Genomic DNA, 17454 nt, shown 5'->3' on the forward strand with positions numbered 1-17454 from the left:
CATCTCCCACTTCTGTCTTCAAATGTACTCTTTGGACGCTGGACTTCCCATGCATCTGTGGATATACATTACAACGCCTTCCTTATGGGGGTCTGACTGTATCCTGGGCTGTCCCTGACGCTGTATAACTGTGTTTATCTTTTGGAAGCAAAGGTTAGAGGTCCCATTGTCCAAGGCCCTCCCACTCACCTGCAGACGCAGAAGGTAGTCCACAGTGCTGATGATGACATTCACGGTGGTGGTGTTACCCATCTGAGTCCGCAGGAAGTTCTGAAAGTCTGAGAGCACCAGTGCTGGGTCAGAGCTTGTCCCTGCCATGCCAAGGGGGCCAGGCATGCCCTCTCAGCTGAGCTCAGATAAGACAGTCTATGTGAAAAGGCTTACAAGAATACCATGTTTGGATCATGGCAGACCCTGTAGGGCAGAGCTCTGCTCTGAGCACCCCCCAACCTGCCGACACCAGAAACTGGACTTAATGAGCCCAACGGGCTAGATGGAAAGGGCTGGGTATTTAGATTTCTCATCTAAAGATTCTGGAAGCAGCTTAGCCTTGGTGGCACTAAATATCACTAGCCATGATATTCACATAGTTTCTTATTGAGGAAAGCATTAACTGATGTCCTGGAGTTAACAACCAGTTGCATCAAATGGAGGCCTACTGAATGGAATTTTAGTTTTGTCCCTGAGTGCTGTGTTTCCTTGGCAGATCAATCTGTTCCACTCACCACTGTTATGTCCCTCACAAAGTAACTGTAGGAATCTAAAGAGATCACGCGTGAACTCGTCATTCTGGAGTACTTTTTCACCTTGAAAACATAAAATGTTGATAAGCATCGGTTTGGCTTCTCAACAGAGAATACTTTCTAATGCAAGTGACTACACAGATGATAAGGGAGTTGTGTCAGAATGGTTTGGAAAAGGAACTCTGGATGAATGGTGAAAAGCCCGATCAAACCGAGCTGAGGCTGCAGAGCACAATGCCCAACAAAGGCATTTGTAATGAAGACAACTGGGTAAGGAGAGTAAATGGCTCACGGTCCATAACCCATGCTTTACAGATGGAAGACACTTCTTTAATTAAGCACCAAACTGCTGAGTTCAACTTAACATGCAACCACCAAGCCTAAAATGTTTCTGTGCTGAGGCAATTAAATGAGATCTCCTAGGATTCACACACATGGTAGGAACTCAGGCCAGAAACTGAAACTTACCACGTTCACGAACAATGACTGGTAATGAGAGAAAAATTGAAGAATACAAAGTAAGAAAACTGTAAACATCATGATAAACTGTCTTTAGTTAAAACTGGCTATGTGAACACATCTATCCTAGATGATAGCTTTATTAAAGCTACTTTTGGAAACATTTTGCTGAAACAGAGCAAGTCCCTGCATATTAAGCAGACATAAGCTCTGACCAGAAATAGGTAATTAAGACTTTAAACAGCTGGGTGCGGGGGCTCACACCTGTAATTCCAGCACTATGGGAGGCCAAGGTGGGGTGGATCACCTGAGGTCAGGAGTTCAAGACCAGCCTGGCCAACATGATGAAACGCCACCTCTACTAAAAATACAAAAAATTCGCTGGGTATGGTGGCGGATGCCTGTAATCCCAGCTCCTCGGGAGGCTGAGGCAGGAGAATTGCCTGAACCCAGGAGACAGAGGTTGCAGTGAGCTGAGATCGCGCCACTGCAGTCCAGCCTGAGCAACAAGAGCGAAACTCTGCCTGGGAAAAAAAAAAAAAAAAAGATTTTAATCAGGAAGAGAATGGCCTTCACATTTACTAGTTACTTACGTGTTCCTTCTTCAGTCACCATCCCCAGGCCTTCAGCTTTATTCTGCCTCTCAAATGCATTCAAATCAAGGACACTTTTAATAGACAGAAAGAAACAAGTTTCAGGGCTATGCACACTGGGAAAGCAGATTTCTAACGTCAGTGTATCTATTGACTAAGAATATCCTGCCCCTGTGTTATCATAAATAAACTAACACATTCCAGGGTGGTTGAAAGTCTAATGATTCCTTGGTTTTGTGCCGAGCAGCATTGTCTTAGGTGCCTGTAGCTCAGAGACTTTGTTACATACAGGTAGAGGGGTCACGAACACTTACGGTGACTCTCATTGTCTGTCCAGTTTGAGTCTTTTCTTATGAAGGTTTAGAAAGGTTTTCCAAATAAAGAAGGAATCATTTGTTTCGAAGATTTCTCGAGGGAAAGTTTACTCTAAACTGCGCTGATTCATGTTTGCCTCCCACCTTTACCTACTTTCTCTGAGAATCATATGGAATTGTGGTTTCCAGAGCTTAGGACAAGCTACAAACTTCCCGATTTCAAAGGGCCACACCCTTTTATGATTCTACAACATGCAAAAGCCTATAGAAGCTGAGGTTCCGCTTTCCATAGGCAACAGTGTCTCCAGGTGTTCCTGAACCTATGACAAGTTGTCCTTCATTTTTGTCCCTCCTCCCCACAACCTTCCCAGTCACAGCCACTGCCAAATTTTACTTAGCCAGGAAGCCTTAGTGCAACCACAAAGCTTGGTGATGAATCCATTATATGATCATGTTATTTCTAAGTGGGGCTCATTCCATTTTACTAACAGAGTCTAACTTATTCCTGAATCTGAAAGGTTTCATAGAACATAGAATATAGCTCTTAGGAAAGTTTATGGCTAAGTTCATTAAGACTCTGCAAAACTTAGCTTTCCTTCTGCCACTGGGCAAAGCCATGGAGAAAAATCTGGCGTTCCTGTTTTCTTTTTAAGGAGTCACATGTTTTGTGATTTAGGTAAATTCCATTTACCTAATTTCATCACTTAGGTAAAAATGATTTAGGTAAACAGTGAAATCTCTACTGCCATTTTTGTTTGTTTTTTTCCCCAGATTCTGCTGGCAAAAAGGCCTGCTCATCAACACAAAGCTATCCTTCTACTGTCGTTTAGCTGCCAGGGGAGGAAAACATGGGAAAAGCCATTTGGACATAGTTGCTCTGAAGCAGCAGTTTTGAATGTGAATCTGTGCAACACACATTTCTGATCCTTACTCCATTCCTAAATGCCCATTTTGAATGTTTTAATTTCCCTACTGCTTAAATATTTTAAAAACATACATTGTTTTCATCATCATACAAAACCCAGCAGTAAGACACCTTAAAACTTCTGTTAGAACTCACTTGGCATCTAAGCGTGTATCACCTGTCTCTCCGAACTGTCATTATACATGAGTTTAGAAATATTAAGGATTACAGGATACTGAGAGAACTCTTAGAAAGTAAATGGATAATTTTATGAGCAATATGAAGTTGAGCTGCCTTGATTTTTGCCATCTCTGAGTTCATACGTACTATTTTAGCCTCAGAGGGTCAGGCCTGGAAATACTCCGTTTTGTTTTCCTGAGAGAGATAATAAATGAATAAACTGTTGGTGGGGAAGAAGCCCCACAGAGCTGAGAATAAAGAATTATCCTGCAGCTCAGATACACTCCCTACTGCCCGGGTTACGATATTTTACCCAGTGAAATATGGTTAGCAAAAGTATATAGTCCACCAAAAGAAAGGATGTCCATCCTCCAAATTTTTAAATGGAAAGCATAATTGGAGGTAAATGAGCTAGGTAATTAAAAGTTTAATTTCTTTTACAATTATTTGCAGCCTATCCAAATACATATGAATCTTAGACAATAGGCTGACACTTAGATAGATTCTGGCTCATCTCTGAATTGAGCAAGTATCATGACCTATGACTCTTGGTTATATATCATTTATGTGTCAGAGCCGTTCAGCCATGAGGGGTGGCTTAAACAGCTTAATCATATGAATGGAAAGTTCAAAGCCTTGTTTTTTAGGCTATGTCAAAATGGTCCCACGCCAGGATGTACCCCTGTCAAAATGGATGTGTCAAAATACATACCACCCTAACACACGTTCGAGCTCAAAGAACTGTTAAGATAAGATGAACGAAGTACCTAGTGGCTTTAATAAAACATAGCCTTGAGTCATGGCCAGGAATCCCCCCGCTTTTCCATTCTTTTCTGGTTTGACTTTTATGGGCATACATGTTTGAGGAGAAACTCAATGTGCACACTGAACCTCCTGGGAGAGCAACATAAAAATGGAGGTAAGGAAAGGAGATTACACACAACGCCAGTGAGGGAGCGTGGGTACGTGGCTAATGGCAATCCCATTTTCCCCTCTGAAGGCTAGCTGAATTGTAATCCTGAAGACTGGAGGAACAACACCTACTCTCTCAGCTTTCTAAAGTAGGTGACTCCTCTCTCCAGAATTCTATGGTAGGCCAGTACATTTTGTGCTCCCCTTCCCCTGCCACCTATCCTTAGAGGCGAGAGTTTTTTAAATGCTGTGGTAGTTTTCCCGCATTTACCTGCAAGACTGCATAAGACCAGAAAGGCTTTGAAAGAATCCAGCATCCTTTTTCTCCTTTAGGTAATCTAGCATTTTCTGCAAGGGAGACACGTTGTAAAGGGAAGAGTCATGAAAACTATGCCACAGAGCTGACCCTCCTAATCCTGATGGAGAAATCTCCAGCCACACTGAGTTGGATCCTCTACATAGGGAATCAGAGTCCCTTGGGGTAGATTATGTTTATTTTATAAAGGCCCACTGGCGTTTCTTCTAGGGAAAAGACATTCATAGACCTACTGTTTGAGGTCCCTTCTATTTGGGAACAAGCACCAAGGCCTTGATACAGTAATGTATCATGAAGCTGAGTTATAATCTGAATAGCTCATGCTACGAATTTGGCACACAAGAGCAAGGAGCTTAGCCAGTGAGGAGCCTCGCTGAAAGCTCAGTATTTCTTTCACAACGAGGCCTTGTTTCCTGTGTTCTCTCTTACTGGAAGGTAGGAACTTTGTCTGACATAATAAAAACTTTGTTTTTTAAAAAATAAACAAAAGGCGCTGTAAGAAAGTCAACTGACAGCTAGTGGTAGGTGGTAGAAACAGAAAGTGAAGGATAACTTAGAAAATGACAGTTTTTAATGAAAAATTGGAGAAATTGTGGGGGGATGAGTTAAAGACTGAGAAAAGCTATATGCAACAATGGTAGTTGTGAATGTAAAGACTCTCACAGGCCCTGGGATATAACCCTCATGAATGCCAAGGGTCTGTTTGGGGAGGGATAGCATTAGGAGATATACCTAATGCAAATGATAAGTTAATGGGTGCAGCACACCAACATGGCACATGTATATATATGTAACAAACCTGCACGTTGTGCACATGTACCCTAGAACTTAAAGTATAATAATAAATAAATAAATAAATAAAAAGAAAATGGCACTCAGAATTTAAGTCAAGGTAAACAAAAACAAAAAAAAAGAAATTTCACTTCCTTGTACACACAGATGCCCTTAACCAGAACCCGGAGGGCCTGAGAAACACGGGTGCATTCCTGTCTTCTGCAGCCTGTTCCAATTCAGATTGTTGAAGGAACACTATGTGTCAGGTACTTGGTTGTACGCTTCTATGTGTTGTTGCATTTAATGCTCACTAGAGTGTAGGCTGCACGATGGCAGGAGTTTTTATTTGTATTACTCACTGCTACACCCTCAGCCTTTGCAGCAGAGCCTGGCATGGTCATCAGCCAGTAAAGAGTTGCTCAATGAATGAATGAATGAATGAATAACAGGTTTTTTTGTTTTTGTTTTTGCTTTTGTTTTGAGACGGAGTCTCGTTTTGTCGCCCAGGCTGGAGTACGGTGGCTGGATCTCAGCTCACTGCAAGCTCTGCCTCCCGGGTTTACGCCATTCTCCTGCCTCAGCCTCCTGAGTAGCTGGGACTACAGGCGCCCACCACCTCGCCCGGCTAGTTTTTTGTATTTTTTAGTAGAGACGGGGTTTCACTGTGTTAGCCAGGATGGTCTCTATCTCCTGACCTCGGGATCCGCCCGTCTCGGCCTCCCAAAGTGCTGGGATTACAGGCTTGAGCCACTGCGCCTGGCTGAATAACAGGTTTATGAGTTTATCAACTCCACTTAACTGCTGAGGCTCCTTGCTCATAGTAAAGGCAGCTAATAAGTGAAAATAAAGGGCTAAAGTAAAAACCTAACTCTCAGGACATTTTTCTAGAGAATATTTATACAGAAAGCTATCTACTGATGAAAAACTAAATGTTTTTTATATTTAATCCTGGGTTAAACCTCTTTATTAAAGACACATTTGCCTGTAGAATCCCAGCCCTGGTTGTGTTCCCAGCTACTCTGATGTAACTGGCCACTAAGGACAAATGCCAGCTAAGTGATTCTGGGTGTACCCCTAGTCAACTCCTCTTCCCTGAAGCATGACGGGAGTCAAATGGGAATACCCCGGGAGTCTGCCCAGACGCCGCAAGTTCCCATTACCTGTTGCACACCAGCATTGCCTCCGTTCAGAATGGCGATCCCCAGCTTCAGAGTCTCAACCACCATGGGGCTCATCTCACCTGCCATGGTGAAGATTCTATTGAATCACTAAGGAAACAGATGGTAAATCATGCCTACTGGGCCTAAGCAGGGCTCTTTAATAATGGCTTTATGTCACAGCATGATATCTTTGTGGAAGTTACATGGGTCCATCCAGAAACTAGGGAAATCACCTTTGCTAGCGCTTATCATCTGAAGGACCATCTCCGCGGCACCACGCTCATGCAGCCGAGCTTGCTGATACAGGGTTTTCTGCTTCTCCATCTCCTTCTCCTGGGGGGCAAAAAAATCACAGGGAAAGACTGGTTTCTACCCACCACCAGGGAGTTCACCCATAGTGAGGTGAGAGAGAATTTCCCAGTTACCTAAGGAAGGCAACACACATCAACCTGGATAAAGCAGACCTCTGAAGTTCATTTCCAGACACTACCCAGCTTTCTAAACCTGTCTACCCATCACTCTTATTTTGATGATATATTTTCCATTTTTTGTACTGATAGAAAACGCAGTTCATTCCTTTTGGATACCTTAATTGTGGGAAGCAACCCGACATGAAAATGTGTTTGTTTTCTATGTTCTGTTACACAGGGAAACCTGCTGAGGGGTCTACTTGAGTATTTCTGGCTGAATGCAGGAAATGCTCACTTATCTGGAATGCTCAGACCACAGCTAACACTTTCTTTTTTTTTTTTTTTTTTTTTGGAGATGGAGTCTTGTTCTGTCTCCCAGGCTGGAGTGCAGTGGTGTGATCTCAGCTCACTGGAAACTCTGCCTCCTGGGTTCAAACGATTCTCCTACCTTAGCCTCCCCAGTAGCTAGGATTACAGTCGTGTGCCACCACAACCAGCTAATTTTGTATTTTTAGTAGAGATGGGGTTTCGCCATGCTGGCCAGGCCATTTTTTGAGACAGAGTTTTGCTCTTGTCCCCCAGGCTGGAGTGTCAGGCTGGTCTCGAACTCCTGACATCAGGTGATCCACCCGCCTTGGCCTCCCAAAGTGCTAGGATTGCAGGCGTGAGCCGCCGTACACTTTCTACCAGACATGGGTTATGGGACTGTCAAAGCTTTCCAGACTGTAATTATAGTCATTTACTTCTGCTGTGTTTTGTCATATACTTTGTCTACAAAAGAGTACAAGTAACCTAATATAGTTTAATCTTGAGAATTTCAGGGTCCTGTACTGCCTCAAAATAAAAATCACTATCAACTTGCATTTATAGAATAATAGTGCAAAAACCATTCAAGTATCTCCATTCCTCTGATTTTTTAATCATATTTATTTATTTATTTATTTATTTATTTTTTGAGAGACTGGATGTTACTCTGTCCCCCAGCCTGGAGTGCAGTGGTACAATCAGAACTCACTGCAGCCTCAAATACTTGGGCTCAAGCTATCCTTCTACCTCAGCCTCCTGAGCAGCTGGGACTATAGGAGCACACTACCATACCCAGCTAATTTTTAAATTTTTGTATAGATGAGTTAGGTCTCCCTTTGTTGCCCAGGCTGGTCTTGAACTTCTAAGCTCAAGTGATCTTCCCTCCCCTGGCCTCCCAAAGTGCTGGGATTACAGGTGTGAGCCACCACGCTTGACTTGATTTTCATTTTTCTGATTTTTTTTTCATTTCAGATGTTTCAGTTTGTCCTTCTATGGCCCCTGTTACTACAGTCATTGAGTAAAATTTCCCACAAGAACAAAGCTAGTGGTTTGTTGACTGGCATACTACCTGCTACCTTTTCATGGGCAGACAGACAGGACAACCACAGCTAATGGGTGTGCTTTATTAAGGCAGATTTGCCAACTCACACAGTCCTGGTGGGCGAGCCACTTACGCTAACGTCAGCCCCCACCTCTGAAGGCCTGGCCTGTTGGCCTTGGAGGGTGGCTCTGTTTTTAACCTTCATGAGAACTTACTTCGAATGTTTTTTCCTTGTCTTCATCTTCTTCTTCGTCCTCACCACTTTGACAACTCTGGATTTCAGGGAGCAGGGAAGGGAGAAGACAGACAACCAAATTAAAGGTGAATCTAATAAACACAACTCTGCAAGGGCAGGGGACAGCATGTAATTCACAGGCACCTCAGGACCTCAGCACTGTGTAAAACCAGGAACATTTTGGCCACTGCTGGGCAACATTTCTACCGTAAATGCCATCTTTGCAGTTACCATAGAGTTCATTAATGAGAAATGAGAACACGGAGCTCACATCATCAATGGCGACTTAGCTGGTTTAACCACAGACTTGAACCCTCCTTCCTTAGTAAAGTTCCAGTGTAAATGGGAGACAGGAAGGCAGGGAGCTGCCACTTCCTAGATACAGCCCCAAGGGCATGGCAAGAAGATTGGAGACACATCACCTAGGATGTGAATCCTAAAGTGCCTCTTCCCACTGGGGCCCTGTGGTACAGCTAGATCAACGAATAGGTGCTCCTATACCCCAACACATTCTTTCTGCCTGACATGAAAGTTTCCCTTATTCACTCAGCATTCTAGAGGTCACCATCTTTCCAGGTGACGTAGAACATCTCTGGTCATACTGCCTCTTCCAGAACACCGAGAACTCTCTCTAGTTTCTAACCTTCGCCTGTGGATGTGTTTGAACTGTCTGATGTATTCTGAACATTGAGTGAAAACACAAGGGTAGTCTGTATGCCTAAGCCCCATTTAGCTGGCTTTAGAAATGTCAGTGTGAACCTATCCACCAGCACTCATTGTTTCTGCAGAGCTTCAAGGTTTCCTTAGGAAGACAGTGAAGTGGTTTACTAATATCATCTCTATGGCACATGCATTGTGCAATGCCTGAAACCTACGTCATGACAAAGTCCCAGGCCTGCTATGCGACATGACAATTTTCATGCATCTAAAGAAGTCTAAGGGAAGACAGAAAGACAGAGACAACGGGCAGAAAACCTGGGTGTACCTTAGCCATCATGCTGGAATAGGAGGTGTACAAAGGATCCTCTTCCAATTTGCTGGAAAGAACGGAGGAAATATTTAGCAGGATACTTTTTTTTTTTTTTTTTTTGAGACATAGTTTTGCTCTTGTCCCCCAGGCTGGAGTGCAATGGTGCGATCTCGGCTCACTGCAACCTCTACCTCCTGGATTTGAGTGATTCTCCTGCCTCAACCTTCCCAGTAGCTGGGAGGACAGGCACCCGCCACCACACCCAGCTAATTTTTTTGTATTTTTAGTAGAAACAGGGTTTCACCATATTGGCCAGGCTGGTCTCAAACTCCTGCTTCAAGTGATCCACCCGCCTTGGCCTCCCAAAGTGCTGGAATTACAGGCATGAGCCACCGTGCCCGGCCTTAGCAGGCTACTCTTTGGACCCCACAAGAAAGACTAAGAGTCATATAAATTTCAAATTATAAGTACTAGTGAATTAATCAGAAAATCCCTTCCCCAACTCTGATTCTTAGAAACCACTCTGAAAATGTGAACCAGCATTGGCTTAACACGGAATTCAGAGATTAACTGATTCATGGAAACAGTTTTAGGCTGTTTAATCTTCAGCTCCGTGTCTGACATTATGAAGAGCAGGCTGTGGCTTGATGTAGTTTCCCTAGACATATCTTTTTTTCTGGAGACGGAGTTTCACTCTTGTTGCCCAGGCTGGAATGCAATGGCAGCCTCTGACTCCCGGGTTCAAGCGACTGTCCTGCCTCAGCCTCCTGAGTAGCTGGGATTACAGGCGTGCACCACCATGCCTGGCAAATTTTGTAGTTTCAGTAGAGACAGTGTTTTACCATGTTGTTCAGGCTGGCCTCGAACTCCTGACCTCAGACGGTCCACCCGCCTTGGCCTCTTAAAGTGCTGGGATTACAGGCGTGAGCCACCGCGCCTGGCTCCCTAGATATATCTTGATGGCCACATATAAGGCAGCAAGGATGGCTGCTCAAATCTGGCTTCCCCTTTCCACCCACTGCCGTCTGAGAGAGGAAGGTTAGGAGTGGACACAAGTATCCCTGGTGCGTGAGAGAAGCAGGTGATCTGGTGGTTCTGACCTCCTCTCCGTGAGAGCGTTGCGGCTAAAATAGAGAATGATCTGATGCAGTGGGTCAGGTTGTTTTTCGGTCTCTTCCTCCTCCTCCTCTTCCACCTTTGGAGATTTCTACACAAACCAACACAGATAGGTTTTAGGCATGAACTTAATCTCGTGCCACGTGACTGCATGCGAACAAAGAGAAGGTAAAGCGCAAGGCATAGAATGCATCAGACTAAAGCACAAAACAAAACCGCTGCGTCATCTATTTATTTCAGGATAGAAGCCCTAAAGGTGCGAGGTTTGAGATATATGTGTATATATGTATATCTATTTTTTATTTTTACAGCCAATCAAAGAAACATTCCAATTCCAGGTTAAAACAAACAAACAAAAAAAGCAAAAGGCTGCCCATAAAGGGAATAGCTACAGATCCCAATCAGCTGACCTCTCATGCAAGCTCTGGGCACCTGAGTTCAGGAGGAAAACCCCAGAGTCACCTGAAAGACTGGCTCTCTCAGGCCAACAGCTGCCATTTCGTTTGAAGAGCTGGGCTCGACATGGAGGTGGGGCAAGAGTTACAAAGCAGTGGGGCCATTTTGGGTCTAATACTCGTCTAGATTCAACCCAGCAAAACATTTCTCTTTCCTAACCTAACTCTTGCTTCTAAAATTCTTGTTGCTCCTGAGAGCTGCCATCCTGGAGCGGCAGGCCTTGCCCTTCTCCCTTTAGCAGGTCTTTTCTTTATCACCTTTCACGGAAACAGGAACAGCAGCTAATGTCAGAGGTAAAAGTGAATTTTCTAGCAGTGGCAGAGCCAGCAGGGTGGACCGTATTCGGTAAATTGGTGAGAACTACATGGGTTGTATGAGTGGTTCAGAGAAGTAGAGGGCTGAAATGACGCTCATTTTCACCTTCACACTCATCAAGAAACTGAGAAAAACAACGAGTGTCTTTCTCACCAACAGGAATATATGAGAAGAATGAAAGACATAAAGACAAAGGGAAGGAAAACAATAGGAAAAGGCTTTAAAAAAGAAGGAAAGAAACAGAGGGTGATGGGACGATAGAAAGACATTCAGAAAAGAGTGACTGTCAGAAACACAGGACAAGATGAACAGAGAGAGTGAGTGATGAGAGAACAAGGTTTGTGGGAGAAGGAGAAAAAGAACCACAGGCTGGCCAGAGAGGAGGGTTTATTTTCTCTCTGAACCAGAATGCGGCTCTGTGGCACCTCTGCAGTAAGTTTCCCCCTCGTGTGTCATTTTAAGTGACTTTAGAGCATGAAGTCTGTTAGAGACAAGGCATGCCAAATTTTCTGAAAGACCAAATATAGAAAAGTAAGATGCAGGAAGGGTATCTAGATGCACCTTCCCCAAAGCAGAACTACTGAGTAGGAATGTGGGGCTATGGCTGGGGTGGCCTCCTGCAACCAATGGTGCTCAAAACTTCACTTAGCATGAACCCCCCATGACATGGCTGCGCATTTCAAGAAATATTAGTTGTTAACAGCGACGATGAGGATGATGATGATAGTATTAGCACCTCCAAGGGAATATCCATCCTCTGGCTCCTACAACCATTAGCAGGGCCTCCCCTGAGCATTTACACAGTTAGTGCTTTTCAAACGTATACACACGATTCCTTGTGAACGTTTAACTGTTACAACCACACCCGTGAATTCAGAAATCAAATTCAACCACACCCATATCTGCTCCCAGGGCAGTCAGTACTTACAGCCAAATCCTGTACTAGTTTCTCTTCAAAGGAATACTCCTCTGTTTCTATCCAAAATCTCTGATAGCCATGGAGGAAGAGGTTAATAGAGCGGTGCCTGAGCAGAAGGGGTGAGAGGGAGGTCAAGAGCGATCCATGGAACTTGTTCTTTTAGTTTGGGCAGTTAATGGTTAGTAAGCAGGACAGACTTTTGTACAATTCTTATCTTCTGATTGGTCAGGGTAGCCAGTAGCACACCACAGAGCTCAATTCAAAGAAACCAGAACCCTCTACCATGACGAGTCTTGAATATTAGAGCATCTTCTGAAAATGACAGTGGTTAGCAAGACATGGCAGTTATCGGTAATCCTACTCTGTTCTCATAGGGTCTTTTTTTTTTTTTTTTTTTTTTTTTTTTTTTTTTTTAGACGGAGTCTTGCTCTGTCACCCAGGCTGGAGTGCGGTGGCGCGATCTCGGCTCACTGCAAGCTCCGCCTCCCGGGTTCCCGCCATTCTCATGCCTCAGCCTCCTGAGTAGCTGGGACTACAGGCGTCCGCCACCACGCCCGGCTAATTTTTTTTGTATTTTTTAGTAGAGACGGGGTTTCACCGTGTTAGCCAGGATGGTCTCGATCTCCTGACCTTGTGATCTGCCCGTCTCAGCCTCCCAAAGTGCTGGGATTACAGGCGTGAGCCACCACGCCCGGCCTTCATAGGGTCTTTATCACATTTCCTCTTCAGTGAGAAATCAATCATGAGGCCAGGTAGCAGTCCTGAAGTATTTGCTTCCTATGGCAATTTCGGTATTCCTTTAGGCTGATCACCCTTCTAGGTAATCCAATCTAAGTCATACGGATGATCAGTGGTTTCATCTTAGAGATACCAAAATACCAAAGTGTGACTTCTTTTCATTCTCCAAGTAACCACACTGGTAAGGTGCTCCAGCTTCTACTTAACAAGGCAAGGTTTAAGCACGTTACGTCATTGGCATATTTTCTGTGTGCCTCATGGATTCGAGTTATGTCCCTGGTATGTGGGTGCACCGAATAACTGGCACGAGCCACTCCCGATAAGCCAGGATTGACTTCTGGGAGTATTAGCCACTGCAAAGCAAAAGCAGCTAAGTGTTTACAAAATGTGAGGACAGTGGTGAGGAGGGAAGGAGAGGAGAGGAAGACAAAAGTCAACACCAGGGTCATTAAGCCCTGGTCATGGTTTTTGGTAGAACACAGCGCTTGCCATCTTTCTTCAAATCTGACCAATCAGAATTCTTCCTGAAAATTGTACAAATTCGTGTTTTTATGGTAACGTTAAATCATGGTCAATAAAGGAGGAGTGTGCAGAGAATGAGCAGGTCTCTCCACAGGTTACATTACCATTAAAATGGGAATAAGCCTGTCATACTGAGTTTTTTCATTAACCTTTTCCAGCCAAACTTGTTGAAAGGTGCTCAGGAAGAAATTATTAATTTTGTGTCTGGAGAGAAGCATACAAGTTTTCTTTTAAAAACTAGCATCAGAGAAAGTTTCCACATAATAAAATAAATCCCTTTAGCCCTTTAGTTTGGGAGATTCTACGTAGTTAGAGGATCACAAGGTGGAGAAGAGAAGTTGTCTCCATCACCAGCTTCTCTGTTGTTATGAAATCTACTTACAGCACTCCATGCTGGAGAGATCACCCACAGCAGCTCCTCTACAACAACTGGGTTAGGGACGGTCATGCTTCATGAAGGACATAGTGAATGTGACTGACTCTTACCCATACAGAGTAAAACTACCGAAAGTGTAGCCCAGATACGTAAGGATGGTACTAATATCTTCAGTGGATTTAGAAAAAAATGCTTGTTTTTGAGAGATGTAATTTCTGCCTAGCTGTTCTGGTCCTAGAGACATGTGCTTTAGAGCTGGGCTCTTTTGGAGGCCACCTCAGCACAATGTCAGGTAGAAATCTCAACCAGCTAGGGAAGGAAACACTTTCTGATGTTTTGACACTTCCAGAAAACAAACACAAATTCTATGCACTTTTGCTTTTTCTAACAGGCTATGAATCTCACTTTTCTGTCAGCACTTCAGCAGCCTTAATGCCCAGGACTGCTCGAGCTTGTTTCTCAGCTTTTCATTCAGGAATTCTACTTGATTTGGTGGTGCCTCATTCTCTTCCAAAGATAGTAATCTGTTTTCTTGAAAGAGATCTGTTGGAGCAGGTATGTGTCTCAGAGACCGTGATTCTTTTTTTTTTTTTTTTTTTTGAAGACAGTCTCGTTCTGTTGCCCGGGCTGGAGTGCAATGGCGCTATCTCAGTTTACTGCAACCTCCGCCTCCCAGGTTCAAGTGATTCTCCCGCTTCAGCCTCCTGAGTAGCTGGGATTACAGGCTGCCACCACCAAGCCTGATTGATTTTTTTTTTTAATTTTTATTTTTTGAGATGGAGTCTCACTCTGTCGCCCAGACTGGAATGCAGTGGCGCGACCTCGGCTCACTGCAAGCTCCGCCTCCTGGGTTCAAGCGATTCTCCTGCCTCAGCCTCCCAAGTAGCTGGGATTACAGGCGCACGCCACCATGCTTGGCTAAGTTTTTTTTGTATTTTTAGTAGAGACAGGGTTTCACCATGTTGGCCAGGCTGGTCTCAATCTCCTGACCTCAAGTGATCCGCCCGCCTCAGCCTCCCAAAGCGTGAGGATTACAGGAGTGAGCCACTGCGACCGGCCGAGACCATCATTCTTAACTATCTTCAAAGACCCTAACTAAGAAAGCCCAGGTGGTCAGTTGGCTCAGGATGAGGTTATAGGCTACTCTGGACAAATGATGACCAAGATCCACAATTTGATGAAAACAAAATGTCAAGCATAGGAATAGCCCTTTATCTGATATTCCAAAGAAACACATTGATTCACATAAGCTTCAGAGTATACACTTGTCTAAGTCAGCCTATTCTCCCTGAGCAAGTGAGAATATTCCTCCTGATTTGATAAGTCAATGAAACGGAGGCTGATATTCAATTACTAGCTTTTTTTATTGACTGAAGACCCAACCACACCCACTCTGCAATGAGTCTGAGGACAGGAATGTTACTGTATCACCAAAGACACTGAATCAGTCTGGGTGGTCAACTCTGGGCCAGTCTGTCACTGATACTAGTCCCTCTATTGACAAGGATATGTCCCAAACTTTTCAGAAAAAGCTCCAAATATATTTTACTTCAAAGTATAAGCTAAAACACCCAAAGGCATTGCGCCTCTGGCAAGCCTCTTGAGACATCTCCAGCCTTTCTATATTTTGACAGCTAGTACACTGTACTAAAAGATGTTCAAGTTACATTTCTGTACCTGCTGAGGAAATGGTGATTTTAGTGTCAAGTGATTTTAGTGTCCAATGGTGATATTGGACCTGTTGATGGAATTTGGGGTAAAATGTTTCTGACAAGTTTCTTTTTTTTCCAGAAGCCTTTACATGCTAACCAAGAATCCCACCTCAGCAAAAGGAGTGTACTTCCATATGCTTACTTGGCTGACTTTAGGGTACAGATGGTGGACCTGACAGGAATGGGCTCTAGAGAGTCTCATCTGGTTTCAGTTTTTATGCTTGATTGTCTTAGCCAGGCCCTTATACTATGCAGACTGCACTAGCTCCATAGGCCAAGGATTCCAATTTCTATTCCTTGGATTAAGAGTGAGAGAGCACAGCTGTGGGAGGATACCTCCATTCCCATCACTGGCTTACATGCCAGGAAAAAAAAAAAAGACAAAATACTTGCCTGGGCAGGTTGTAGAGAGGGGCCATCCTGAAGCAGGCCACCACTGCCCGTTTCCGTTGCTTTGATAGCAGTTTGTGCCAGACGGCCTTCTTGGACCTCAAAGGCTGTTCCACCTGAGAAGAGATCACATGGGTTGGTGCACATTAGGCTGATCTTCTGGTGGCAGGAGCTAGTCACCTGTAGCCCAGACTTCTTCATTCTGGAAGAATTTTGGCTTCTCAACTGTAGTTAGCAAAATGCACCTAGGAGCAGATATTTCGGTTGCGAAAGTCTTAGGTGTTCCTCTTTCTCCCAATTTTAGTCATTTATTGCCTAATAGCAGCTTAACTAACGGTAGGGGACTTAAATAGGGCATTTGAGCTAATGGCAAGAATGCACAAAACACTGGCAGGGGAAATAATGGAGAGGTCTGCTATCACGGGGCATCGAGACGGCACGTGGGGGTGATCCGGGATGATCCTTGGTCCTTGTTTTCTCAGTCTTATGAGGGCACTTGTACCTAAGAGCTGAGTGTGGAGAGGAGCTTTGTACTGTCCAGGGTGTTTCTGCTTCCCCATCCCTTAGGGCAGATGCTCCTTACCTGTTCCAGGTGGAAGACAGCTGCTGAAATTCTCTGCACACGCTCCACTGTCTTTTCTGGATTGAAAGGTTCTTCACTCTTCAGAACATCCTTGTAGAGGTTCAGCTGCCATTTTACAGCTGGGTCATCAGACTGAAAATTGAAGCATACTCCTAAGATGAGGAATTTCCTGTACCTCTTATACTGAAGAAGCCTTTTGGTCCTACCATGGTTCCGTAGGAGTCAAGACTCTCCTCCTATTATGGCTTCACTTTTATTTTCTCAGTTATCTTCTGGAACACTCTAGATACTGTATAGGAACTTCTCATTCTAACTCCTACGTCTCTTAATGCTTCTGTCATATTTTCTATCTCGTCATCTCTCTGTGTTGCATTTTGGATGATTTCCTTAAAGCACTCTTCTAATTTATTAATTATTATTTCACCTATGTGTAGCCTATTTTTAACCATTAGGTTTTTAATTTCAACGATTACTTCGATTACTTTTTACTTTTACAATGACTATAAAGTCTTTTTTCAAACCCATCTCCCCTTCTCCTTTTTAAAAATATAGCATCCAATTATTGCTTTATGGGTTCGATTACTTCCTTTATATCTCTTTAAATGTTTTAATTATATTTACATTGATGTCTCTTTCAATAGCTCCTTATGGTTGAATTCTTCTCTTTGTTTCATATGCTGACTTTCTAATAGATTTCCTGATGTGCTCTTTGTAATTTAAAAAGAATATGAGCTTGTCTTCAGGAGGAATTTTACCTATTGGCATCTCAGCTTATATTTTAGGAGATGGGGGCTCTCCAAGTGGTTTAACGGGTTTCTCTGTGGAATATTTGTGGGTTTTACTGGTTCAAGGCTAACTTTATGGAAGTTTCTTGCTCTGTATTTATGCATAGTGTGGGTAATTAGGGTAATTAGGTCCCACACTCGTCTTCCTTTACAATTATTAAAAAACCAAGCCCCTAAGATTTTTTTTTTTTTCCGGCCCTTGAGAATTCTTTTTATGGCCTTTT

At 43.7% G+C, this 17454-nt stretch overlaps 1 protein-coding gene across 26 annotated transcripts in view; it reads right to left on the bottom strand.

Annotated features, from left to right (window-relative positions):
* LOC105463656 (ryanodine receptor 3) overlaps positions 1–17454 on the bottom strand; it is a 561838-nt gene that overhangs the window by 38436 nt on the left and 505948 nt on the right. For 14 of the 26 annotated variants that reach the window (XR_011606198.1, XR_011606199.1, XM_071067152.1 and 11 more), the window contains 14 exons: positions 16446–16577; positions 15866–15978; positions 12134–12230; positions 10419–10525; positions 9334–9385; positions 8329–8385; positions 6589–6688; positions 6356–6435; positions 4377–4453; positions 3341–3388; positions 1796–1869; positions 1212–1229; positions 726–806; positions 190–278 (listed from right to left, as the gene is read on the bottom strand). Coding sequence is in view for 24 of the 26 variants with exons in the window: in XM_071067152.1 (XP_070923253.1) it covers positions 190–278; positions 726–806; positions 1212–1229; positions 1796–1869; positions 3341–3388; positions 4377–4453; positions 6356–6435; positions 6589–6688; positions 8329–8385; positions 9334–9385; positions 10419–10525; positions 12134–12230; positions 15866–15978; positions 16446–16577 (1125 nt within the window). In the remaining 2 variants the exon portion in view is untranslated. The remainder of the gene's footprint in view (positions 1–189; positions 279–725; positions 807–1211; positions 1230–1795; positions 1870–3340; positions 3389–4376; positions 4454–6355; positions 6436–6588; positions 6689–8328; positions 8386–9333; positions 9386–10418; positions 10526–12133; positions 12231–15865; positions 15979–16445; positions 16578–17454) is intronic. The other 12 variants (XM_071067164.1, XM_071067163.1, XM_071067151.1 and 9 more) reach the window with 4 other exon arrangements.

The sequence above is a fragment of the Macaca nemestrina genome, chromosome 7, assembly GCF_043159975.1.
Source record: "Macaca nemestrina isolate mMacNem1 chromosome 7, mMacNem.hap1, whole genome shotgun sequence".
Lineage (NCBI taxonomy): Eukaryota > Metazoa > Chordata > Mammalia > Primates > Cercopithecidae > Macaca > Macaca nemestrina.